Raw genomic sequence first — 26,764 nt, 5'->3', positions numbered from 1 at the left:
AGAAGGTGAGCAAGGATAACCAGATAGAGGGAATCTGGGGAAGAGGGCTCCAGACAGAGGGTAGGGATGCAGATGGGAAAGGAGGAGTCCAGAGGAGGAGCAGGGTGCAGAGGGAAAGGAAGGTGGATGTCAGGCCAGGGAGGCAGCAGGGCTCCTGGGTGGCCACTGTTGCAACTGCAGAAACTCAGGAGAAAGTAGAGGGCAGTCTAGGATTCAGTGGTCCATAGAGGAGAAGACACTGGGGAGTGTGGGCAATAAGAAGGATGGTGATTTTGTTCTGGAAATTTCCTGGTTGCTGCACTTAGATGTCAGGTGGTCTGGTTAGTAGGCTTAGTCTGGAGCTTGGGATGCAGGTGAGAGTTTAGAAGACATGAGGGAATGGATCTCTGTCCGCAGAGATGAGTGTCCCCAAGTGAGAACAGTGAGGATGGTGACCCCACCCCCAGGACAGACGAGCTTCCTGATGTTCACACAAGTGGGAGGCACTAGGTGTCCCTGGGACTCACACACAGCTTCAGAGTCTCAGGGAGACCTGGGGCATGCAACTTTAAGGCCTTGCTTAACTGAGTCAGAGCCAGGATCCTGCCTCCACTTGGTGGCTGTGATCTGGCTGATACACGATGGCAGCCAGAGTCCAGCAAGCTGGCTCAGCAAAAGAAAGTCCTTGTCATGCAAACCTGAAGATCTAAGTTCAGTTCTTGGAATGCATTGTGGAAGGAAGGAACCTACAGACCCAGAAGCTGGTCTCTGATCCCCAGATGTGCCACAGAATGTGTGTGCTCACACACACACAGACACACACACACACACACACACACACACACACACACCAGACACACACACAAAGTTTTTTCTTTATTTTTTAATTGCTAGCCATTCCATGTTTACCAACCAAATAGACACCGTGCAAGCACAATGGTGCTCTGGGGGCAGGTCAGACACAGTTAATCCTAGGAATGTGGTGGTCATGATGTGCTGTCATGCACATTGCTGCCATAGGGTGGCAGCACTGAGGCATGAGGGAGATGGACGGGGCATAGCGCTGAAAGGCAGAAATGTCCCAGAAGGTGAGAGGTTATGGGTATAGGGTATGGGGATGCAGGTAAGTGAGGCAGACCATGGTACACAGCACATACCAAAAGACAGGAGGGTGGCAGGAAGGGACACCAGGGCACATGCTTCCAGGGAAGCCTTTTTACTGTCTGTAACCCACTTGTCCTCAAATCTCCGCAGGCAAGATGTCCTTCGAGGGAGCCAGGCTCAGCATGAGGAGCCGCAGAAATGGTACTTTGGGCAGCACCCGGACCCTGTACTCCAGTGTGTCTCGGAGCACAGACGTGTCTTACAGTGACAGTGTAAGTCCACACTAAGGCCACGGGACACAGCTAGGGTTACTGGGTGACCAATCTGTCATCTTTAAAAAGATAAGCTCTTGTGTCCTGGGTAGTTTTGTTTTGTGAGTTGTTTCTGTAGAATGTAGAAGCATGTTTATTGCTGTATTGTATTTCAAGCATTTCTCATTTAAGATAGCTGTCATCTTAATATATCATGAGGAAAATGTAAACACCATGTTTCTTTAATCATTTTTATTTTCTGGTGAAATTTGAAGATTTCATATGAGTGCACTGTATTTGTAGCATCTCCAGTCCCTCTCTTTCCTGTCTAACTCCTCCTCCTCTCTCTCTCTCTCTCTCTCTCTCTCTCTCTCTCTCTCTCTCTCTCTCTCTCTGTGTGTGTGTGTGTGTGAAGCCTATTGGAGCTATCTAATTAGTATTCGTATGGATCACCTCTCTCCTAGCAGCAGCTGACTCCCTGTAGCCCTTCCGTGTAGGGGTGGGGCTTCATGAAATTTTCCTCCATCCATTGGCACGCCAATTAACACGGACTTTGCAAGTTTTGGGCAAGTAACCATGTTGTTGAGAGTTTAGGGGAGCAACATCTCTGTTCTCCTGTACAGAAGACATCATGCAGCAGACATCTTGGTTCCTACAATCTTTCTAGTCCCTCACCTATGCCGTTCCTCAAGCACTAGGTGCAGGGACATTGTAGATGGTCCATCTGGGGCTGGGCAGCCTAGAGCCATTTATTCTCTGCATTTTGGTCACGTTTTCAGTGTTGATTTCAATACTATGGTTGATTCTCTCCCTTCCACCCTGTGGGATTGAGGCTGAGCTGCGATGCCTATGTGCTTGTCTCAAGTTGTTCTCTTTGGCAGTGCTCTTGCCTCTGGTTGTTTTCTCTGGCCCATCTCTCCCCATCCTGAGCCAGTGCTGGCACTGCGGACAGGCCATGGCTTCTAACTGGGCCAGCTTAGTTGGACACCAGGAGGCTATCTCTGTTGAGTTTTACTCATGCCACACGTGGCCCTCTCCCACCAGCTCTCTATCCAGCTAGACACACACTTTTATTCATCAGAACACTGTAGTCTGATGTCTGGCTTCCACTGACTGCACCATTTGATGTTGGGGTAGAAACTAGCTTTATAAAGATGGAAAAGGAACAGGAGTGTGTGTCAGGGGGTCAGGGTGCCAGCGATGTCATCATTTTGATGGATTGTGTGGGTCTCTGAGCTGACAGCAAACTCACAAAAAGGAACAGCAAAGGCCTGTGCCTTCCTCCAGCTGAGACCTACATTCCACGGATGGAAGTAAGGAAAGAAATACTCAGGACCCAAAACATAAAGAGGCACCCAGCCTTGGGAGCCGCTTCTGACCTTGTACACCCCCAAGACTAAGAGTCCCCGTGACTACCTGGGAACCACCTCCAGCCTAAGAAGCAGAGTGCTTCAAAGTCCCCATGTGACCCTTCACTCCCTAGAAGGGTGTGGTCTCTTCTGCCTCAGGTTACAGGCACCCTTCTCCTGAGCCGTGTGTCACCAGGTCTTTGTGCAGCTGCTTATGTTGCTTGGCTTTGTCTCTGTTTGCTACAAGTGCAGCTGTGTCTGCAAGGATTCTTTGGTGAGTTCTTTATTTTTTGCTTAACACTACTATTTGGAGGGATTGGTCCATGTGAATTCACATAGCACCTGTAAAGGTTTTTTTTTTTTTTTTTTTTTTTTTTTTTTCTGCTATGTAGAACTCCACTATGGGCTTCTGCTTACCCAATCTCAAAGAGGCAGATACTCAGGTTTCTGGCTTTTGATGTTGGGAGCAAGACTACCTGGTATTCTTGGGTGTGTACACTGGATCTATCTGGGTGGGGGGTGGGGGGTGGTGGTGGCGAGAATGTCCTTTGAGTTGAGGACTGATAGCTGAAGATGGAATGTCTCCTTCTATGAGTCTGAGTTTAAGCAATGAGATTTATGGGGTTCACTCATGTTCAGAGGGTGAGAAAGGTAGTGAACTGCCAGGGTCTCCAGTGCCTGATAACCAAGGACAGGCTCACTTATGTTCAAAGGGTAAGGAAGGAGGCAAAGGTCCCCAGTGGACTTGTTAGTATAGGGGTTGGGGATGCATGGTGAACTCCATCCAGGAGAGGAACCCCACCTTTTGGAGTGCACATCTAGCACTGGCCATGCTATCGAGGACAAGAACTTAGGGCTGGCTTCAAGCCAGTCTATCTTGTGAGGCCACTTGGACGGGAAGTGGTCTGAGTACTTCAGCTGCCAGCACCCAATGACCTGCAATTGACTGGGGCTTCCAGGAAAGGGAAGCTCCTAGCAGCCCCACTTCATCAGGACCAGACATCTCTGAGGATGGAGCTCCACCTCCATGAGCTGAGGGAGTGCAAGTGGCTCATGAGAAACTGCTCTCCTCTTCGTGGGTCCTCAGAGAAATGGCTTCGTGTGCAATAGTCGTGAGGGGTGCCAGTTTACTCTCTCATCCATTGATGATGTGAGGTGTGAGGTCCTTCACCTTCCTCCTCATCTCCCATGGCAACCAACTGTTGTGTAAGGCTTTGTTCACCTGGTGTGTGTAAAATGGCCTCCTCTGGGTGAACTTTGGGTTCATTACTTTCCTGTGGGATCCTTTTTTCTTATCTGCTCTGTCTCTTGATGTTTTCCCATTGGGCCATTTGCTTTGTTTTTACCGATTGACAGTCCTTTTGTATTCTTGCCACACTAGTTATGACACACAGCTCTTGCAGATCTCTCATTGTGAGGAATGTGAGTATTTTTAAAATACTATTTTGAAGTGTCTTACTCTGCCAACTAAAGGTTTTGGCTGGTTGCTGCAACTAGTTTCCAGTTGTGCCTAACCACCTTGCCCATATTAGAATGAATTCAAATGTATGGCATTTTGGGAAACATCTCCTTTTTAAAAAGCAGGTGGAAGAGGCATGGAAATATGCATAGATAGTTTTTCTCATCCTAAACTATCATCCTACACTTCTATCATATGCATAGATATATATGCATAGGAAATATGCATAGATAGTTTTTCTCATCCTAAACTATCATCCTACACTTCTGTTTCCTGATAACTGTGAAGACTGAAAAACATTGTGTGTATGTGTGTGCGTGCGTGTGCACATGTGCTCATGTGTGTGTGTGATGCCATTTTTACATAAGACAACTCTATGCAACTTTTAGAAGCATTTTCATTTAGTCAAACAGTTTAAATGTATGTGTCAATAAAAATAAACTCAGATTACAGTAAAAGAAGCAAAGAGGTTGCCATGGCAATCTTTGAAGGCGTGGTAGAACAGAGCATTCATTAATACTAGCAGATCTGAGAACAAACAAGTAATGTACTACTCCATGTTTTTCTCTTCACAGGATTTGGTGAATTTTATTCAGGCAAATTTTAAAAAACGAGAATGCGTCTTCTTTACCAGAGACTCCAAGGCCATGTAAGCTACAACTTTCCTTCACGTTTGCCTCTGTGGTTCAGAGAACAGTCTCACCAACTGTTACTACATGAACAGATGCCCACGAGTTCTTTCCTGGAGGTGGTTGCATCTTCTAAGTCCCTGATGGTGTGTGATTAACATGGATTTGACACACCTGTAGTTGTTCCCTGGTCCTGTTCTTCCCTCTTGGCTTTTAGCTTTGGTAATTTAGCAGTTGGGAAAGTCACTGAGAGAGAATGTCACTCCCTGCAACTGCCATGAGCCCAGGAGTCCACCCTGCTGCAAACACTGCAAGCAAAACTACACTACTGTCACTTCTTCCCAACTGTGGTCCTTAGAACTTCCCCTCTAGCTGGGTGTTTCTCTACCCCAAGTCTCCTGTGTTTGGGGGAGACCCCACAAGCCTCACACACAAGGGGGCTTTTATAATGTTAATGAGCTGGTGAGAAAATGAACAGATTTGATCCTGTGTGATACAAGACAAGGGACTCAAATGAAGTGGCGAGAAATATTGACACCCCTATTTCATCGTTATTTGACAAACTAGATGACACAGGCCAAAGATCTCTGCTGAGACCCTGGGGTTGCCACACATGGGCTAAGCCCAGAGAACCTTTAGTTCCATGCCTAGCAGATGTCTGTTTCTTGAGGGGTCCCTGGAGGAAGATGCTGGAACTTCTTCCCTGCTGGGCACCTTTGAGGTACTGTGTAGCCCAGCAGATACCTGCTAACACTCCCAAAGTGGGAGTCCCATGGAACCAGTCCACACTGTTCTCCTCTCACTTCTCGGGTTCTAAGTAGAATCAGGAAGTCCACCATCCACAATCATAGCTCTTCACAATAAAACTCCCTGCACATACATGCTACCAATATGGCAGTGACATGTGACTACTGATCTTTTGGAATGTAGCTAGTGTCACCAGTGAACTGAATTACTGACTACAATTACTCTTCATTAAGCTGCAAATAGCCACTCATGGTTCATGGCCATAATAGAGATGTGTGATTCATAATAGCTCTGAGTGATTCAGAACTTTTGTTCTGAGGATGTGAACTAGGGTACCAATGCCTCCCATCCTTCCCAGCTTCCCTCTCTGCTAACTCTGCCCCGCTTCCATGTGTCTATCCTCCCAGTTCTTTCTTGGTAAGCTCCTTTTCTTGTTTCTAAACAATTCATGCTTATTGGTTCTTGGAGGGCTATTAGCCCATAAAGGAGATAGACAACTTGCTTGGTCAAACGGTCATTTAAGACATTACCCCTATCCTTAGCAGGGAAAGGGGCTCAAGAACATGTCCTCAGTTATAGCAAGGACAAATGGGTTTCTGTCACCCTGCCAATGAGCTTGGGTGGCTGTGGGCATGGCCAAATGAGAGTGGGATTGTCAGGCAGCAGTGACAGAGTGGAGCAGCCTTGTCTCCGGATGTACCCTGGGACTTAGTGAGTGAGAGGGCTCGCAGAAATGGCTCAGGCCCAGCAGACTCTGTCCTCTTGGATAAGTTGAGTGAAGCTCCCTGGGGGGTGGGGCTATGCAAATGAAGGCAAGGACCCTGCTGGGGAGGGCACAGGATCTAGTCTGGAGCTTGAGTTTTTACAATTTTAGAAAAAAAATATTTTATTATTTCCACAGGTATTTTGAGTTGCTCCCTGAGGTAACTAGAGGTTTCCGTTACATAGAGTTCCATGAGTTGATTTGAAAAGGGGAGACTTGCTATGGGGAGACAGGAGTGCCACCTAACAGCCCGCAGTGGTTGGGTCTCTTGTGTAGTTAGAAGTTCTGTGACTAGATATGTGGGGTCTCGGGAAGTCCTCTCTATTCTCACCTCATCTCTACTCTCTGTGCCTATTTCCTCCTTCCTTGGTACTGACAGGACTCTTGTTGTATGACCTGGAGGGAGAGGAGAACAGGTCTTTTGGTCCTAATTCTGATTTTGTTCCCAAATTTCCAAGAAAGGGACACTGATGTCAATACTGTCCCTGTTGACTGTGGGCAGATGTTCAGGGTTATGGTGCATAGACAAGGTCACCTTGATGCAATCTCGGTGCTGGGGAGTAAGGTCAGTCTTGTCAGTACCCAGGTCAAGTGTGTACTCCCCAGCAGGGTCCTGTAAGAGGTAGCAATAGCAACAGTTTCCTGGATTGAGAGCAGCTGCTGATGAAGACTCCTGAAGAGATGCCTTTATTCCTCTTGCTAGTCTCTCCCTTGGCTTTGGTGGCTAGCCTGACCTCTGTACTTCACATTAGCTTAGAATCCCTGAGCCCCTGGAATGTAGCTGAGGTCATAGCTTCCTGGCAGTGGAAACAGGCAGGTTTGGTTTGGCCATTCATCATCTTCTTCTGCAGTGATCATGATACTTGTCTACTGAGCTGTGAGCTCCTTCTGTTGAGTATTTAGAAGGATTCACATGAACACACTCCACTCTCATCACCTATAAATGAAAACACCACCTACTGCCAGACAGCAGTCTTAGGACTCGCCCTACGTTTTGCTACATGCCAGACAAACTCAATGGTGAGGAGGACCTTGAAGCATAGAGCTTCCTCTGCTCCATGGCAGCTGCGTGTATGCATCCTTGGGTCTTGGAAGGGAAACTAAAATGTCTACTTGACACACACACAAATCATTGAGGATGCTTGCAGATGCAAATTATTTACCAGAAGACTGATCAATGACACTCCTATGCGCTCGTCCACTCACACAGTGCTTGTTAGATGGCATTCTATTTTTGTACAGAGAATATAAAGTAAAGAATCCAGCCAGAAACAACTGTAACAAGATTTTCTCAATTGCTATATCGTTATGTGGCTCAGCCTGTTGTGGGAATCTTTGCTCCAGAATCACCTTGTTTAGTTAAGCGAGTGTGTAGGGCACAAGGCTAAAGTGAGGAAATCTTTTACACTGCTTCCATATCTTGGAGAAGGTCCACATCTTGGGACACAGTCTTTATTGTGAGAATGAAGACGTTAATTCTCCTAGCCATGGTCAAAGGGTATAAAAGAGAGCACCGGGCTTTTGGTCAGCCACAATGATGGTGGATGACATTGTCTGGCTCCATGGTTCCCTTGTTCTGTCCTTCTGAACAAACTTCTGTCATACTGGTCAAACATGGGCTGCATCTGCAGATATTTTATTTCTTTTTGGCTGTTAGCCCTTCAGTATTCCTTGCCTTCATGCACAACCCTGAGCTGAAGATCTCCTTTTCAAAGCATGCACTGTGCACCAGATGGACTTGATGCTTTGCTCCATTTCCAGACCTCACAGCAAGCCTGGCAGGGAAGAAGGGACTTTACCAGGGCCAAACGAATCATTTGGTTGGTCCTTTCATGTTCTTCGCCAGGTTTGTACTTAGACACTCCCAGGAGATCCTGAGCAATGCGAGGACAGGAAATCACAAAGTCTCAACTTGGGATGTTGCAGATATTATTTTATCATAAGCAGTGTTCTCAGACCCTTGTTGAACAATTGTAGAGTACGATGGAAGGAGGGGAGGAAAGGCTTTACCACTTAATGTGTATCTTTTCATCCCCTTTCTGCTTCCTGCATGATGTATGTCACATCATGGACAGTTAACATCGACTTCTGCTGTGCTTTCAATGGGAGGAGCTGGTACCCGCTACTGCAATTGTCCTTGTCTAGCTCTAACTATTATTGGTCCAAAGTCTCTGAAGCAGCTATTATTCAGTAGAGAAGGGTAATTTCTAAGGGAGAACTGTGGGCCCTGAGAAGGGACAATGTCTCCCCCAGTGAGTCCAGCTCACGGGAAGAAGAGTTTATCTGCACCCAGAATAGCATCCTTTGTTGGGCGTCTGGTGAGGCTGGCACTGAAGCACAATGCCTGCATGTTCCTGGGCTCCTGTGATGTAGTGAGGATCCACGTGAGAAGCTGAGTCAAGGGTTCCCAGATCCCTGAGCTCCATCCTTACCAGCTTCATGGCTTCTTACACAGCCAGTGGGCTCCATGTGGCTCTGTTCTCCGCCTCTTTCTGATTCCAGCACAGGATAAGCTTGTTGGCAAACAGATAATTAGCAATGGGAACAAAAGGCCAAACTAGTTTCTAGACAACCAACCAAGATGAGGGAATAGTCTGGGAATGCGAGGCCATGATAGGATCTTGTTTTGTGTTGACTGAAGTTAATAGTGCATTGTTTACCCTACGATGTGATAAACCGTTTAAGTAGATGGAAATCTGTTGCTTCCCATGAACATGGCTTGCTCAGGGAGAGCATATGCAAGTGTGGTTATGCTCAGAGCCAGCACATCGAAGGCACCCAGATCAACCAAAATGAGAAGTGGAACTACAAAAAACATACCAAGGAGTTTCCAACAGATGCCTTCGGGGACATTCAGTTTGAGACTCTGGGGAAGAAAGGCAAGGTAAGCAACAGTGTTCTCCTTTCATATATGCGCTAAGAGCTTGGGCTGCCTGAGTTACCTTGAGCTGTCCAGTCGCGTAGAGGGGGGAGGGGATTGGGTAATAACCACCAAGAATCATAGAAAGAAAAAGACAAGTTGTGAAAGCCAAAAGACTAGATTATGTTCAGTGAGAAAACTCAGCAGTGAAGGATGGGATTGTGACTGGAGCTGTACCCTAGACATGTCATGGGTCCCTGTAACATCTGAGCCTAACTTTTAGAGGATAGCAGAGTGCTTTTTGTGAGTGGTCTCTTTAGTTTGAGACAGATATTCTGAGGATAATACTGTAGCTCCGATCAGGGCAACATTTCTCCATATCCATGCATTTTACCGGGCTCCTTCCATTAGAAACTGGTCTTACCCCACTGTTTCAATGACAGCACAGTTCACAGGCTGGATACCTAGACCTTGACCTCATGTATCCCCAAGCCCTGACTTGGCAGTCCCTGAGCACACCCAGCTTCATTCACTGGGGATCTGCCCCAGGATGGGTCAGTGAGTCTCTCTATAGCCCTGCCCACTCCTTCCTTGACTCATCCAGGTGTGCCAGGATGACTATTTGAGAACCCTGTAATCATCTCTCCTACCCTGTTTCCAATACCTCAAAGGCCAGGTAGAATTGGGGGTTCACCGTCTGGTTTGTGGAACCATTCAGGGTCACCCTTCCTTCACATCTTCCTTCCACTTTCCTATGAGGTTCTGGTAGCAGCCCTGCCTAGGACACTCCTGTGCCCCAGGAGCAGGCAGCCACTCAACATCCCAGGGGCAGAGCACACAAACCTGGTGCTTTTATCCTGCCCCCACAGTATTTACGCTTGTCCTGTGACACGGACTCTGAAACCCTCTACGAACTTCTGACCCAGCACTGGCACCTCAAAACACCCAACCTGGTCATTTCCGTGACGGGTGGAGCCAAAAACTTTGCTTTGAAGCCACGCATGCGCAAGATCTTCAGCAGGCTGATTTACATCGCGCAGTCTAAAGGTACGCAGGAATTGAGAGAATACCCAGGGGTCATTCTGCACTGCATCTTTGGGTGCTGGGGACAAAGTTTCCACATGCCACTTTCCTGCAGAATCCAGATGCTCTTAGAGCTGTGTGTGTATGTGCACATAATTATATGTGGGTATGCTCAGATGAGTTCAGGTACCTTCAGAAGCCAGAAGAGGGCATTGGTTCTTCCTGGAGATAGAGATAGAGGCAGTTGTGAGCTGCCATTTGAGTATTGGGTTTGGATCCAGGTCTTCTGCAAGAGCAATCTACACTCATAATGGCTACCTTTCCAGCCTCAGAGAAACATAGTTGTTATTTTATTACAAATATAATTCTCAGGTGGATGGGAAAGACAAGATACTCTGGTTGACAGATTCACAGAGTAACTCTCACTCAGGTGTTGCCTTGATTAAAAAAAAAAAACAAACCTCCCAGTATTTTAATTATTTACACGTATAAAATTTTACCCAGAAGAGTCTATTAAATCAAAAAGGGTGTTTTAATTAGGTTTATCTTTAATCTCAGAGATCATTGATGTACTTTCGGAAGCAGAGGCTGCAGGATGGGTTGGGAGCATTGCGTGGGTGCATGACCAGATAACGATGGCTCTGACTTCATACACTCACCTTAGGGGCTTCTCTCCTTTTGCCTTTTCGGTTTAAACCCTTTCAAGTCTTACAGAAATGTTTCAAGATGAATATAAATGCACACATCTAGATTTACTGATGGCCATCACTTCGTACATTTGTCTTCTATTGTTTTATGAATATTTGTGTACTAGAGTTTGGGGCCAAATGATTTTAAAGCAGGGTACAGACATCATGACTCTTAGCCAAGTTCACTGGCATGCATCTCCTAAGAGGAGGGGTGTACCTGTACATATATCTTAGTGCAATTATCCAACCCAGGGCAGTTTACACTGGGACTATCATATAATAGTTTATTGTGCCCCTTTAATAATGAGCTTTCTAAGTAAGAAACTTAGTCTCCATCTGGATTCCAAATACCTCAGTTTTCTTACAACAGCACTAAGTCTCAGCCTTTGTCTGGCTTCACACTTCAATGAACACACACCAATAGCTTTGTAGATTGCATCTCAGCTTAGATTTGATTGGTGTCTTTCTCGTAAGTGAGCCCAGTTTATCTGAACTCAATATTCTTGGAGCTTCTTTTGCAGAGATTCATTGACTAACAGAACTGAGAAGACACACTTTATCTGAGATATGAATTTCCCAGTGTATGTCCAGGGTTGTTGTGGGCCCTGGGAACATGATAGAAGAAAATCCACAAAGTCCCTGGCATTGGGGCTAGCAAGATGGCTCAGCTCAGCACATAAAGGTGCTTGCTGTCAAGTCTGAAAATTTGGGTTTGATACCGGGAACCCACATGATGGAAGGAGAGAACTCTGACACTTGGGCTGTAGCGCCCTGGGGCTCATGGCAGGAAGGTTTTTTTTAGGAGTCTGGAAACACAGGACAAAAACCTTCCGCAGTATGAGCTGAAGTTCTGGTCCTCCTCTCTCCTCCACAGGTGCATGGATCCTCACCGGAGGCACTCATTACGGTCTGATGAAATACATAGGCGAGGTGGTGAGAGATAACACCATCAGCAGGAATTCAGAAGAGAACATTGTGGCCATCGGCATAGCGGCGTGGGGCATGGTCTCCAACAGGGACACCCTCATCAGGAATTGTGATGATGAGGTATGGATGGAGCTTTGCAAGATCACGTGGGAGAAAGACCAGGGCAGTGGTTATGGCAGTGGTCCTCAACCTTCCAGATGCTGCATCCTTTAAAACCGTTCCTCATGTGGTGGTGACCTCCAACCATAAAATCGTTTTTGTTGCTACTTTTATAGCTGTAATTTTGCTACCGTTATGAATTGTAATGTAAACATCTGATATATGGGATATCTAATTTGTGACCCCTGTGAAAGGGCTGTTTGACCTCCAAATGGGTTGCAAGCCAGGGGTTGAGAACCACAGGTCTTGGCCTGAAGGCTAGGGCTCTGATGGAGCTAGATCATGGAAAGCCTGCCTTATAAGAATAGCATTTTTTTTACCTTGGCAATTAAAAAACAAGGATTGTCTGGGGATACTTAAGGGACTCCAAAGCATAGGCTAATCCTGAGGTAGTTTTCAATTAAAGTCTGTCCCCAGCAAACTCAGGTTAGATTTGGACCCATTGTTTTTATAACCACGATCCAAATCTGTCTCAAAAGAGTTCACCTGCAGGTATGATCTCGCATTGCTGTACCAGAGTCTTGGGAATTTAAATCTATTATTGTTCAAATCTACACCACCAAGTGTTTCTTGAGAACTGATTTAGAGAGTAGCAGGACTCCCTCAAATCTCGTACAGAATGTACTAGAGGCATGTGATGTCTTTTGTCATATGTGTTGAACATGACGTTTTAGGAACAGCGAGAAACTTCCAATTCTAACTCAGAAGATTTGGGGTAGATGTTCAGAAATGTAAATTTAATACACATATTCATCCAGCTGTGGCTCAGGAGACATTTAGATGGTTAATGTTAAGAGATCTGTGGTTTTAAAAACCATGGTTCACTTTCCTGTCTCTCACCATTTTTAAGATTTAAAAGGGGCACAAAGAACCTAGGAGTCAACTCTGTGTTCTTCCCAGAAAAACCATTTAGAAATGTATCAAGAGGGTAAAATTTGTTTATAGAAAAGTCTCAACAATTAAAGTCATAAATTCATTCATGGAGAATTTAATATTAGGGCAGTATGTTCATTAAAATATTTCTGTAATAACCAAGAATTGACATGAATCTAAATATCCAACAATACTTGTGACTAGGTATTTATTATTAGATATTATAATTTAGTAATATTACTACAGAGGGAAGTCTCACACAAAAATGAAGTCAAACCATGGAGGTAGGAAAATACTACTTCTGAGGATGTTTTAACACCATGGGGATGCTTATAATTATAAATAAGAAATTATAAAACACAGGCATGCAGAAAAAATAACTAAATGCACATCAACTCTTGATAACAACAACTCCTGGCTCTCAGAATTAAGTATAATTTACATTCTCCTCTTACATTCTGCAGACTTTGTTTCTATAGGAAACATAGTTTTCAGATGGTTAAATTATACCATTAGTTTTTATTTCTTTCATGTCTCCGATGCCAGTCTTTAGCAGATGATGTGGTTTTGCAGCAAACTCTTAGGTGGTGGTTGTTGTTGTTGTTGTTGTCATTAATGTTGTTGGCCTCGTCTTCCGACATGGGCTCACGTAGCTATGACCTGAGTAGAATAGAAACTCAGCCAAAGTGAGCTGAGGCCACAGTTCGAAACGCTTGTGTGCACTTTAGATTCATTTCTGAGTATTTTGTCTTCCATCATCTGTTTCCTTTTAATTCTTTAATCAATATTATATCTTTGAGTCATGTGAGTATTATACGCACATGAAAAAAAAAAAGGCAGCACTTCTGCAGTCTGTCCTAGGCTGTCTGTTATACTTTTTCTGCTTGAACTTTGATGTTCTTTGTCAGGTACAGTCAGAAGAGGAAGTATATAACAAACACTCATTCTCTAATTTCAGTAGGGTCATAATAATGTCAGCCTGTATCTCAAAGACAAGTGTCCCTGTGCCTTGCAGGGACATTTTTCAGCTCAATACATCATGGATGACTTCACTAGAGATCCTTTATACATCCTGGACAACAACCATACCCACCTGCTGCTTGTGGACAACGGTTGTCATGGACACCCCACGGTGGAAGCCAAGCTCCGGAATCAGCTGGAAAAGTACATCTCTGAGCGCACCAGTCAAGGTCAGCCGTTAGGGATCCAGAGGCCAGCCACGAGCTGTTGTGGCAACAGCTTGTGCCACATTGCTAGCCCTCTTGATTCCATGTCTTCACTGCTAAAGAGGAACTAATATTTCTTCTTTCTTCAGCATCCCAGGAGTGTCTCTGCTTCAGAGTCACTGACACACATCCTTCAGCATGCTGAAGGCAGTGACAGATAGCTTCTTACACTTTTGTATCAGTTTAAAAGCCTGCTGGCTTTTCTTCTATTAGCATTTAGAACAAGTGAAGCCCCTAAGGGAAAAGTATGTATTTAAGAAGCAATGCACTTAGGTAGGGTTAGGTAAGAAACCAGCCTACTAATGTCACAACCAAAAAGTTATTTATTTATTTTATGTATGTGAGTACACTGTAGCTGTCTTCAGACACACCAGAAGAGGGCATCAGATTCTATTACAGATGGTTGTGAGCCACCATATGGTTTCTGGGAGTTGAACTCAGGACCTCTGGAAGAGCAGCCTCTTAACCAATGAGCCACCTTTCCAGCCACCCTGGAAGGTTATTTAATGCTTTAGTTTCTATGGACTACCAGGATAGGATCACCTAAAACATTGATTTTGCGGAAACTGAGTCCAATATTTTGTTTGATAAGCCACAGGTGTCTTCCCTTCCTGTGGACAGGGTGCTGAAGGGCGTCTTGCTTTGGAGAGGAGTTGCTCTGTGAATGAGTGACAGTGACTCACAGGACATCCTCAATTGTTTTCCCTAAGAAAGCTATTTATAGATGCAGTAAACTCCATTGAGAGAATGCCTCATTATACAAATTTGTCCCCCACTTATGAAAGCATAGGATTACACAAATGAGGGAGAGAATATGAGCAAACTTCAGCCCACTCTAATCAAATCCACAACTGTTGATGAAGCACCAGCTTCAGCATTTCAAAAAGCAGAGACAAATGGCAACACTGTGCATGTCACACAGTTGATGGTCTGGTGCACGGTGATTCATTCTGTGTGATCTCTCCATTCAAGATCAAGGTCAAATCCAAGCAGCTATGACCCAAGCCATGAACTCTCAGAGTGGACACTCCTCCCACCTCCAGTCCTTAAGATGGAATCCAAACACAGTTTATTCTTTGTTTTACAGATTCCAACTATGGTGGTAAAATCCCCATCGTGTGTTTTGCCCAAGGAGGTGGAAGAGAGACTTTGAAAGTGAGTTCTGGCTTGGTTTTTTGAAAGGCTGGTCTACAGCTTAGGCTGGTCTACAGCTTACTCAGTAGATACCCCCCACCCTCAGTCTTTTGGGTTTATCTGATCTTTTAAAACTAAGTTTCTAGATACTGTATAAAATCAAATATACTGTGAGCTTTTCATACATGAACATCCTGCGTTTTCCTCACGTTCAGCAACTCTCTCTCCCCATTTCTTTCATCTCTTTCCTTCTGCCACACAGTTCCTTCTCCCTTCATGGAGTGTGTGTGTGTGTGTGTGTGTGTGTGTGTGTGTGTGTGTGTATACTCTAGATTCTCCATACAAGAGAAAATATGATTGTCTTTTCTTATTCAACATTATTATCTACAGTGCCAACCGTTTCCCTACAGATGACAAAGCTTTCTTTATATCTGACTAAAACTCCATTGTTTTAACCAACACTATATCTTTCCACCTATCGGGTGGCTGGTCTGATTGTATATCTTAGCTATCATGAATAGTTCCATAGTGAACATGGGAGCGCTGGTGTCTCTCGTGCCAGCTGACTTAGATTCCTCCCAGGTGTATACTCCTGAGTAGTATGCTGGGTCCTGTGGTTTTTTTTTTTTTTTTAATTTTTATTTTGAGATACCTCTGTTTATTCCCATAATGACTGCACTAATTTAAACTCCAATCAGAAGCACATAAGGGTCACTTTTCCTTGGCACCCTCGCCAGCATGTTCTCGCTTTATTTCTTGATGCTAGTCAGTCTGTCAGTGGTGAGATGTCCGAGGATGTTAAACATATTTTTATAATTCTTTGGCCCTTGGTGCTTCTTCTTTTGAGGACCCATCTGTTGCCTTTAGTTGCTCATTTGATGACTATTTAATTTGGGACTTTGGTACTTAACTCTTGGAGTTTATAGATTCTAGATATTAATATCCTGTTAGCTGTATAGCAGGCAAAGCGTTCTCTCTCATTCTGGTAGCCGTCTCCTCACTCTGTGGACTGTCTTCTTTGCTATGGAAGAGCTTTCATATTTTATCTAACTCCAGTTCTCAATTCATGCTGCTATTTCCTGACCCATTGGGATCCTTTCTGGAAGGGACTTGCTTCTGTATTTTGAAATGTACTGGCTACATTCTTCTACCTCTGTTCAAAGTTTCAGGTTACATATTAAGGTCTCGGATCCACTTTTTTTTTTTTTTTTTTTTTTTTTTTTTTTTTACTTTGGTATAGGATGAGAGATAACCATCTATCTAGCCCCCTTCTTCAATTTTAAAAGATAACTTTCCTGAGTATGCTGATCTCTTTGGCAGTTTTTGTTTGTTTGTTTCCCTGATTCAGGGTTTCCCCTGAGTCCACTGATATCTCCAGTGGGATTACTGTTGTGAATTGGCATCTTTTTCTGCAACTTTAGATAGTGCTTCTATGGTCTTACCATTTTAGCTGTATTACATTGTGGAGAGATTTTTTTTTTCCTGGCTGTATTTATTTAAGTTCCAAAACAATGCTTGTATTTGGATGGTCCTTCCATTCCCAACTGGATCGTTTGCTATAAATTGCATTGGATAGCTTTTCTGTGTTTTAAGTTTTAATTGCAGTTTCTTCTTCTCCCTGACAGTGTTACAAATTTGGTTTCTATATGATGTCCTAAATTCTTGAAAGCTATGTTCATGGACTTTCTTGACTTTGTCATCTATATGTAACAAGCTCTTTATTAAAGTAGGAAACATTTTCCCACCATGCACTGTTCCTTTACTAGACACAGGTTGCTCTTCAGCTGAGAAGTGTGAGGAAATGTATTCAGAATGGCGTGAGCAGCTCCTGGGGATCCTGGACTCCATGTGCAGGAATCTCACGGCCAGGTGATGCTGCCAACATGGAGTGCCTGGATGATTCTGCACCTGTGACACTGAGTATCTGGGCAAAGACTCCACTTTCCCACCCATACCCTGGGTCTTGGTGTTACTGTTGCACTGAATTCAGGCCTCTGGCTCTGTAGAAATGAACATCAGCAAGACTGCATTGTAGTTAATGGATACATTGTCTTCAGAACTTTTTTTTTGCTATAGGAATAAAATATAAGAAAATAACAATCAACTCTTCTTAATTATTTCTATGCCCACCTCCCCTTTCCTGATTTTAGTTTAAAACTGGAGTTAGGGTAAGCAGACCTGCACACAGTCACCTTCTCTGCCCCCAGGAACTCAAGTGTATCACCAGAGTTCCCAGCCCTTACTGGAAAAATTACCTGGAATCATAGATGAACGCTCACTGTCTGTCCTTTCATGGAACAATGGCCTTTCATTCAACAGATACTTAGATGCTTTTGTTTGTTTTCCATTCAGGAGCTTTTCAAAGAAAAACGCTTTAAAAGAATTTTCAGGGAACAATTAAAATGAACCTTTTTTTTTTCAGTGTGAAATGGCCATCAGACAAATGCTGAAAAGGGAGCCATATAAAGAGGAGTTGTGGAGAGGGTGTGAAATAGATGGCCCATTTAGGGCTGAGCGCTCTGCAGTTTCTCAGTCTCTGCACTTTGCACAGCTGTAGTTCTCTGTGTTAATCTCCATCTACTGCAAAAAGAAGCTTCTCTGATACTGGCTGACTGGGTCACTAATCTGTGGGTATAGCATTAAGTCACTGAGAGTCAGTTTAATTCTACGCCCACTTAGCAGAGTGACAATCATGGGTTCTCCCCTAGGGCCTAAGTGTCTCGCCACAGGTTCCTGGTCCTGTTTCTGAACAGTTCTGGCTAAGGGTCTTATCTTGGGGAGTGTGCCTTAAATCCAATCAGAAAGTGATAGGTTACTCCCATGACATTCAGGTCTCCTACTGTACCAGTGCGCATGTCTTGCCTGGCCACTTGCTATTGTAGCTCACAGGATCCACAGCTGGGTAAGACTGAGGATTACTTTTCTACTCTGGAAGTGCATAGCACTTTCCCGCACTGTGAATGCTAGTCAGTAGAGATGAGGTTTCCAGGTCAGTATTAGCTTGATTTCTCCGTGTTCTGACTAGTGTGGGTGGTGTCTTTAGCAATAGGCTCTTATTGTCAAGGATAATACCCTGTAGTGTTTGGGGAGGGTGTCTTTGAAACCTTACTGGCCAACAACTCTTCAAAAACTAACCCATGCCTTTTTAAAAAAAAAATTAGTCTGTGATGTCCCCTAGAGCCTTTGCTGACTATTTATTGGTTGGAATGATGTGGGAGGAGCTGGTGGAAGGAGTAACCAGAATCAAAATGCATTGTGTGAAATTCTCCAAGAACTAGAATAAATGAGAGAGAATAAAGAACGGACAGTCAGTGATGGCAAACAGCAGAGGTGGGGAGAGATGGTAGATCAGAGAGATGGTGGAGCAGAGAGATGGTAGGTCCATCTTGAGTGTGGACTCTGAAGCATGTGAATGGACTTCTGGCCTGTTCCCTCAAACTCAACATAGCTCCACGCTCTTGGCCTGATGGGCTTGTTTTCTCTATGGGAAGCGTTCAGCCTGTAAAGAAGGGCTTACAGGTTTTTCTGTGCCTATGTGTACTAATCCCTTGATCTTGAAGTTACATGATGAAGGGTCTGAGTCCCCTCTTCCAACTTCCAAAGTTCTTGCAAAGAAAACATTGGTGGGAGAGGTGTTTATCCAGAAAGCAATATTTCAAGAAACTTCTTGCAATGAGTGAAGAAAGGAAGAAAGGAGTCAATGAATAAATCACATGGCTAACTGCTTTTAAAGTATTTTCAGGGCATTGATTATTTCCTTTACATAAGTTGTCAATAATAAGTTATATTCAATATAATAATAAGGGTATTTTCAAACTACCTCTTTATGGAAGACAAACTATTACATTTTTATGGAATTTGTCATTTTCTCAGGTTGTCAAGTGATTGGCTTTACTTTTCCCATCCATAAAGCCAATGAGGTTGGTTTGATTTTGGTTTGAAATAAATGTCACATCTGGAAAGGCAGAAAGAAGCATCAATGCATTTTCTTCACTGGCTTGATTTAGAACCTTGGGCCTGAGCTGGACCATGCTGGTCACTACAGACTCTTCTATCTGTCCAATTCCCTCTCCTAGGCCATCAACACATCCGTCAAAAGTAAGATTCCCTGTGTGGTGGTGGAAGGCTCAGGGCAGATTGCCGACGTGATCGCCAGCCTGGTGGAGGTGCAGGATGTTTTAACCTCTTCCATGGTCAAAGAGAAGCTGGTACGGTTTTTACCACGCACTGTGTCCCGACTGCCTGAAGAGGAGATTGAGAGCTGGATCAGATGGGTGAGTTTGGGGGAAGATGCTGGGTATGGACAAGGCAGGTTTCTGAGATAGGACAATGTCTTATGTTTTTGATTCCACCAGCAATGGTGAGTATTTGAGTTTTCTTCATGACTTTGAGGCTGTTCTCTGGTCTATACTAGGTGTCTTGCTGGAAGTTGAAATTTGGATAAGTTGTATACTCTCCAATTATTTGTTCTTAAGAGATAGACTCAAGCCCTTTGCAAAGCTTGTTTTTTTCTTGTGCCACAATCCCAACGCATATGCTTCTGTGTTTGGTATGCATCACAGACAGGGAGAAACGAAGTCCCTAGAAATGCAGACTCTACCCAGAGTTGACATCTACAAGAGGGTGGCTTGCTCATAAGCTTGAAAGAATGGGGGGATCTGAAGTGGTCAGAAAACAGGTCCTTTCTAGATTAAGCCCATTGTCTAAAATTTAGAAATTTGGAGCCTAGAAATATGGTTGAATTTCATCCCTACAGCCGAGAGACAGCACTTGTATTGGGCTAAGTCTTGACTATTGATGGCTTGTGTGATCTTTCTACTGAGATATTGTGGTTTTTATTTGTTTGTTTGTTTGTTTGTTTTAGATTTTCACACCAAAAGGTAACACTGGTGGTTTTGTGGGACCGTTCTTGCAAGGATTATAGTTTGTCATGTCCAAGTTCAGCACAAGAATCAGGCAAATGGAGATGAAGACTGAAATGTATGGAAGGTTGAAGGCAAAATTGACCAAAGAGAGGCATCCAGCCATAGGCATCCTTCCTTGTGCTGAGTCCCAGTGTACTGGTTGGGCCCACACATCACAGTCAGTACATGACAAACATTGGTCTCCTTAGATCAGAACATCCCATTCTGCAAGCAACAGATACTAGGGAAGATAACTATCATTGATTTGGCTGGGAAAGGTCAAACTCACTGTCTATCCAGAAATGATGAAGTGGTAGAGAATGACCAGGAAGCTCATTCCTTGATATTATTTCCACGAAGAAATAGATAGATAAGGGGAAGTGTGCCTGCTGTCTGAAATGGGGATACATTTCTGACTCTCTACACATTGCACAGCTGTACAGTTTTAGCTAGTCCTAACAGGTGAACAGACAAATGTTCATCCCCAGTGTTGCATACCAGTCACCTCTTTCCATTTCCTGTGATAGGTGAAAATAATTCAGTAGCCAGTGCAAGAATACCCAGAGAGGAAGGAATGGAGAACTTTAGTTTGCCTCTTTAACATGGACCTGAGTCCATTCCAGTGGCTTTCTGTTTTAAGCCTTCTACAAGTTGACACATGGAGTCTGGTTCATATCATATCCAAAGAATGAAATAGTCCTAATTGTCCCTCCATTCTTTATGAGGGATTTTAAATTCTACTTCAAGAAAACTATCATAGCCAATTCATCCTAAGCTAAATGTCAGGCTAACTTTGCTGCCTTTGATTATATTATCATTTCTGTGATTCATATCTAATTTATATTCACATCTAATTAAATATATTTATTTCTAATCATGTCAACCAGAAGGCATACATAAAATGAAAATTACTCTGGCATTTTAACTATGCATTCATATGGAGTTGTGCAATTGGTACAGATTTCCCAAAAGACCTAACTTGGGAGTGGGATTATTAACTAATAAATATGTAAATTAGTGGAATATATGAACAACCTTCCAGTATAGTCTTGAGTGACCTCGCTGGTCACATGGATGGCTGACTTCCAAAATTGAACTCATGCTTACTCCATCTCTCCAAGAAATCCCTATCCCAGTGTCCCTGGCAGCACACCTTGTCCCCAACAGCTCCCTCACAGTGATTCCATATAACTACTATGGGCCCATCAAGACCTCAAGTCTTTATAGTATCTGAATATTAGCCACACTAAATACCATTCAGTCAAACACAGTTAGAAGGTCCACAGAATCCTCTCTAGGGCTGTCACTGTGCTCTGTATCTGTGTTTGTTTTCTTTTCTCCCCCTTTTATTACAAAATCAAAGATGTCTTACCCCAATCGAGCTGCTTTGTGACTCTTAACCCATGGTGGCTTCTCCTTCCTTCTCTTTCCTGTACATTCTTTTTTCTCATGATCCTCCTAGTCTCTCAAGCCCATGAAACCTAAATTCCACCTGTGTTTCCTCTGCCCAGCTATTGGCTATTGGCATCTTTATTCATCAATCAGAATTAACTTGAAATTAGGTGCTTTTTCAAAGACTGTTTTAAAATTAAACACTACAGAAAAATCACAAAGGCTATTTGTCTCTCAAAAATAATAATGCAAGTTATTGATCTCTCTAGCATCAAGTCCTCTTGCTTCTTGTTTTCCTTTGAATTATTCCTTCCTCCTGTCTCAGACTTCATGACCAACCACACTTAGAAGGCTTCCATGGTCTTCTGTTGCCTGTTCTTCATCCATTTACTTACCAAACAATTGGTATCTTTAGTGTGTCAGGTTTCATCTCTCTCACATTCATACATTCATACAGACACAGACACACACACACACACACACACACACACAGAGAGAGAGAGAGAGAGAGAGAGAGAGAGAGAGAGAGAGAGAGAGACAGAGAGAGACAGAGAGACAGAGAGAAACAGACAGACATGCACACATGTACATACAGAGACATACACCCTCACATACATACACAGAGACAAACAGACATGTATGCGCACACATACACATGTAGACATATAGACATGACTTACACACTCACATACAGAGATAGACAAACATGCATGCACACAGAGACATACAGACATACACATAGGCACACACTGACAGACAGACAGACAGACAGACAGACAGACAGACACACACACACACACACACACCCTAGTTAAAATGGGTCTTTCACAGCACTATTATAGGAACCTTTTGATGTGTGTGTCCCTATATAACTACTCTGACCACAGTAGTTGTTGTGGTCAAAGGGGTCATTTATACAATTCAGAAGTTAGAGGCTGTGATGTAGGTGAGGAGGAAGATCTAGAATCTTTGATATGTGGTCATTAAAAACAAAGATGGAATAATCATAGGTGGGAAGACTCATATAAAAGCCAGCTTCCTCCCTGGGGAGCTATAGGTAGTTAACGGTTGTTGGGGGGAGGAAGAGTCATATTCTCCGCTGGTGCAAAGTTGCCTGGGCTCAAGTGAGTGATCCTTCACTGATGTTCACACAGGCAACCCTAACTAAATGCAGGGACTCATGGAAAGACAAACAGACACACACACATACACACACACACAAATGCACACACACAAACACACATATGCGCACACACTCACACAAATACACACATGCACACACACACGGGGGAGAGATCACAGCAGTAGAAGGGAGATCTGTTGAGAAGAAAGGGTTTAGAGGGAGTAGGGAGGGAATACAAGAGGATAATGGGGGTAGAATCAAAGTGTGTGTGTGTGTGTGTGTGTGTGTGTGTGTGTGTGTGTATGAAAATGTGAAAGAATAGATTCATCAAAAAAGTTTATATTCGTCATGCCTAAGATCTGTTGATTGACAACATTCTTCATGATGAATTACCAGCTCAAAGAAATTCTTGAGAGTTCCCACCTCCTCACAGTCATTAAGATGGAAGAGGCTGGAGACGAGATTGTGAGCAACGCCATTTCCTATGCGCTGTACAAAGGTGAGTGGAGTCAGCCCCCTTAGAGTACATCCTTGGGAGATAACGTGACTGTTGTATAAGGGGAACTTCCTTGGATGGATGTATTTCACAGAATAATACATTCTATGTCACTAAAAGGCTGATCAAGCACAACCAAGGTGCTCTGCAAGCAGCTGTTTCTGATGGTGGTTTCAAGCACCTTTGGGGTCTCAGACTCAATTTAAAAATGTTGTAATGACTTTGTACTTCCAGGAGTGTGTGCACACATGCTTCACATACACACATGTTCATGTGCTACACACACACACACACACACACACACACACACACACACACACAACTTTGAATTCAACTTCAGGGGTTCACATATCTCCTGAAGGTTATGATTGACTTCTAGGAAGAGCAAGGCTTATCTGCCTTAGAATTCCATCAAACTGAACCAGATGTGGTGGCACATACCTTTAATTCTAGCACCTACGAGGCAGAGGTGGGTATATCTCCATGAGTTCAAGGTCAGCCTGATAGTAAGTTCTAGGAAAGCCAGAGCTATATAATGAGGCCCTGTCTCAAAAAAGGTATTCCATCAAAGTGGAATTATCTGTAGTAAATAGATACTAGTAAAGCCTTGCCTTTTAGATAGAAATACCTGACCAATAAATGCAAAGTGTGCAGAGAAAATCTGGGACCACATGGGTGTAATTTCATCATTAGGTATTTATTAGAAGATTCTTGTGCTGGTCAGAAGCTTGTCAATATTGATACTTATTCCAATATCTAGCTAGATATATAGATCTGGACAATATCAACTCTGGAAATAGTCATGTGTGCTATATTAGCTACTTCTTTTATTTCTGATGCCAAATATCTGACAAAAGTAACATAATGGAGGAGGACTCGTTTTGAATCATGGTTTTAAGGGATGTAATCTACCATGGAGGTGACAGGCAGCCCTGTGGAGGTTGGAGCAGATGGCTAAGACTCCTCACCTCCTCAGATCTGGATGGACTAGGAAGGAGAGCTAGAGATGGTAGACATAGATAGATAGATAGATAGATAGATAGATAGATAGATAGTATCGATAGATATATGATTGATCAATAGATCAATCGATAGATCGATTGATAGATTAATAGAAAGATAGATGAGAAGAAAGAGAGAGTAGGGACAGAAAAAGAAAAGAAGAGATTGGGTATGAAGTTTGGTCTCTAAGACCTGCTTCCTGTGACCCATTTACGATAGCTAAGCCCTGCCTCTTAGATGTTCCACAGCCTCTCAGAACTGTGCCAGTAACTAGAGCCCAAGAATTCAAACACAGAAGCCTGTGAGAAATATTTCACACTCAAATAATAACAAATACATTGTTGTGACATGGCTAATTGTTTTGTAGATTTAGATATAGGATAAGTAAAATATGACTTTTGGAATATAATACTTATGGAGCCTCAATCTATAGAGACATGTCAATATATCCTAGTTATACTGTATTCACATGTAACAAAAAAGGTATTTTGATATAGGTTGATCATTAGAGACTCCAGGGCATACACAATGCAGATTAGAATGGTGACAGTAGAGACAGGACAGTTTTGTCTGAGTCCAGGGCTTTGACAAGTGGCTCTGATAGTTGGACATAATAGCCTGGCTTCCTTATGTGTGGCCTGCTGGTCTGTCCCTTTTCTTCCTCCCCACTTCCAGCTTTCAGCACTAATGAGCAAGACAAGGACAACTGGAACGGACAGCTGAAGCTTCTGCTGGAGTGGAACCAACTGGACCTTGCCAGTGATGAGATCTTCACCAATGACCGCCGCTGGGAGGTAGCAGAAGCCTTGGGGGTCGGGGGAATGGTCTCAACAGGAGATGGTCTATATCCAACAGGGTCATCAATCTAGAATCTTGTTAATGACTCTGTCCTGGTATATCAGTGTTGTCCAGCCTCGCTTTCCTTGATTGTAGAATGGGTTAAAGATGCTGACTTAGTAGGCTTCTTGCAAATAGATAACATAGCCAACAGCTCTAGTGTAGGCTATCCTTAATATGTGGCCCTGTCTGATGTGGAGCCATGGGTTGGCTCTCAGGAGGGGTTGCGTGAAAGGATGGGGACTTATTGTGGGATTATTAATCTGGCTTGACTAAAAAGATCAAGACAGCTACATTCTTTTGCCACCTCCTTACCTAGCAAAATTCTGGAAACAGAATTTGTCAGGGATGAGATGTATGAGGAGAGAGTGGAACGACTTTACTGAAGACACTCACCAGTGTCTTAGAGTGAGGTTCTTGGGGTTCCTTTTTTTCCTCTTTTTTTTTGTTTTTTCGAGACATGGTTTCTCTGTATAGCCTTGGCTGCCCTGGAACTCACTCTGTAGACCAGGCTGGCCTCAAACTCAGAAATCCACCTGCCTCTGCCTCTCAAGTGCTGGGATTAAAGGCGTGTGCCACCATATTTTCCATTTGATAAACGTTTTAGGAGCCCATTTATGGGCTTACATGCATCTAAAGTTCAATCAGCCTTGGAAACTCTGTTCAGGAGGAACAACTGAACCACCAAACGGAGATTTACAAGGGAGCATGTCTGTGTTCAGCTCTTCTGAATTAGTAGACATTATCAAGGGCAGCGAGGATAGATTTGATTTTACACATGCATGTGTGGATTTGAAGACGTACATAACTCAGTTTCCATCTTCAGCAGCCAGGTTAAGAAAACACTCTCAGACACATCACTGTATCGAGACGTGATTTACATTAACATATGATCAGTTTTAACGACAGCAGCAGAAATAGTAATGGCTCATGAATTTTTGAGTTATTCATCCCTTTAGCAAACATTGTGTGGTGTTTGGTCTTCGCACTATAATGAACCCTATTACACACCACAAGGCTTTAGTTAATGGAGGCAAAGTAGGTGTATAACTGCATTCATTGATTCATAAATGAATCCCTCTGAGAGGACTATTCTGTTTAAATAAGGTCAGGTGGTAAATAAACAAACAGACACTTGTGAACATTATACATTTAATTTTATTGACTATGAAGGTGGTTGGGGGACAGACATGGAGGTTAAGAGTTTGAGTGCTGGAGTAGTTAGTTATCTGTGTGTCCTTGGGCAAGGTCCTCAGCTATGCTCCGTCACTTCCCTCGTACAGTACCATGCTGGAACCAACTCATCCTGGCTTGCAAAAGCTGGCTGCTAAGTTTTCAGAAACGTATGGGGTTGGTTGTTGAAAACAGTCATTATTAAACATTGAATCATAAAACGTTATAATCTGAAGAAATTGTGTGAAAATCAAAAGTAAGATATAATCAAGGCTTTTGAGGATGGTGGAGAAAGCTTAGTGGGCTAGGGCATTTATTCTGCAAGCATGAAGCCCTGAGTTTGAATTGCTGGCCATCACATGAAAATCTGTGTATGGCTGTGCGTGTGTCTGTAATGCCAGCATTGAGGGTTGGAGACTGGTGGATCCTAAGAGCTCACTGGCTACAGAAGCTAGCTAAAGAGGCCAACTCTATGTTTAGTTAGAGGTCCAGCCTCAGGACAATAAGAAGGCAAGTGAGAGAGGAAGAGATGTGATGTCTTGCTCTGGCCCTTTCATAAGCACAATCGGGGGCACATATCTGCACATGCACGCACATGCACACATGCCTGCACACACACCTGAACACACATATATGCACACACACCTGCACACACACCTGTGCAC

General features: G+C 43.5%; 1 protein-coding gene across 1 annotated transcript in view; it reads left to right on the top strand.

The window, feature by feature from the left end:
• Positions 1–1,236: 1,236 nt before the first annotated feature.
• The window catches only part of Trpm8 (transient receptor potential cation channel subfamily M member 8), a 70,783-nt gene continuing 45,255 nt past the window's right edge, over positions 1,237–26,764 (top strand). Inside the window, exons 1-10 of the mRNA XM_034521507.2 lie at positions 1,237–1,355; positions 4,718–4,791; positions 9,009–9,165; positions 10,011–10,188; positions 11,728–11,900; positions 13,828–14,002; positions 15,126–15,193; positions 19,249–19,446; positions 22,988–23,090; positions 24,765–24,883. Coding sequence (XP_034377398.1) covers positions 1,239–1,355; positions 4,718–4,791; positions 9,009–9,165; positions 10,011–10,188; positions 11,728–11,900; positions 13,828–14,002; positions 15,126–15,193; positions 19,249–19,446; positions 22,988–23,090; positions 24,765–24,883 — 1,362 coding nt within the window. The 5' untranslated portion in view covers positions 1,237–1,238. The remainder of the gene's footprint in view (positions 1,356–4,717; positions 4,792–9,008; positions 9,166–10,010; positions 10,189–11,727; positions 11,901–13,827; positions 14,003–15,125; positions 15,194–19,248; positions 19,447–22,987; positions 23,091–24,764; positions 24,884–26,764) is intronic.

The sequence above is a fragment of the Arvicanthis niloticus genome, chromosome 17, assembly GCF_011762505.2.
Source record: "Arvicanthis niloticus isolate mArvNil1 chromosome 17, mArvNil1.pat.X, whole genome shotgun sequence".
Taxonomy (NCBI): Eukaryota; Metazoa; Chordata; class Mammalia; order Rodentia; family Muridae; genus Arvicanthis; species Arvicanthis niloticus.
Note: the sequence above shows the minus strand (reverse complement) of the source record. Positions and strands in the feature narration are given on the sequence as shown.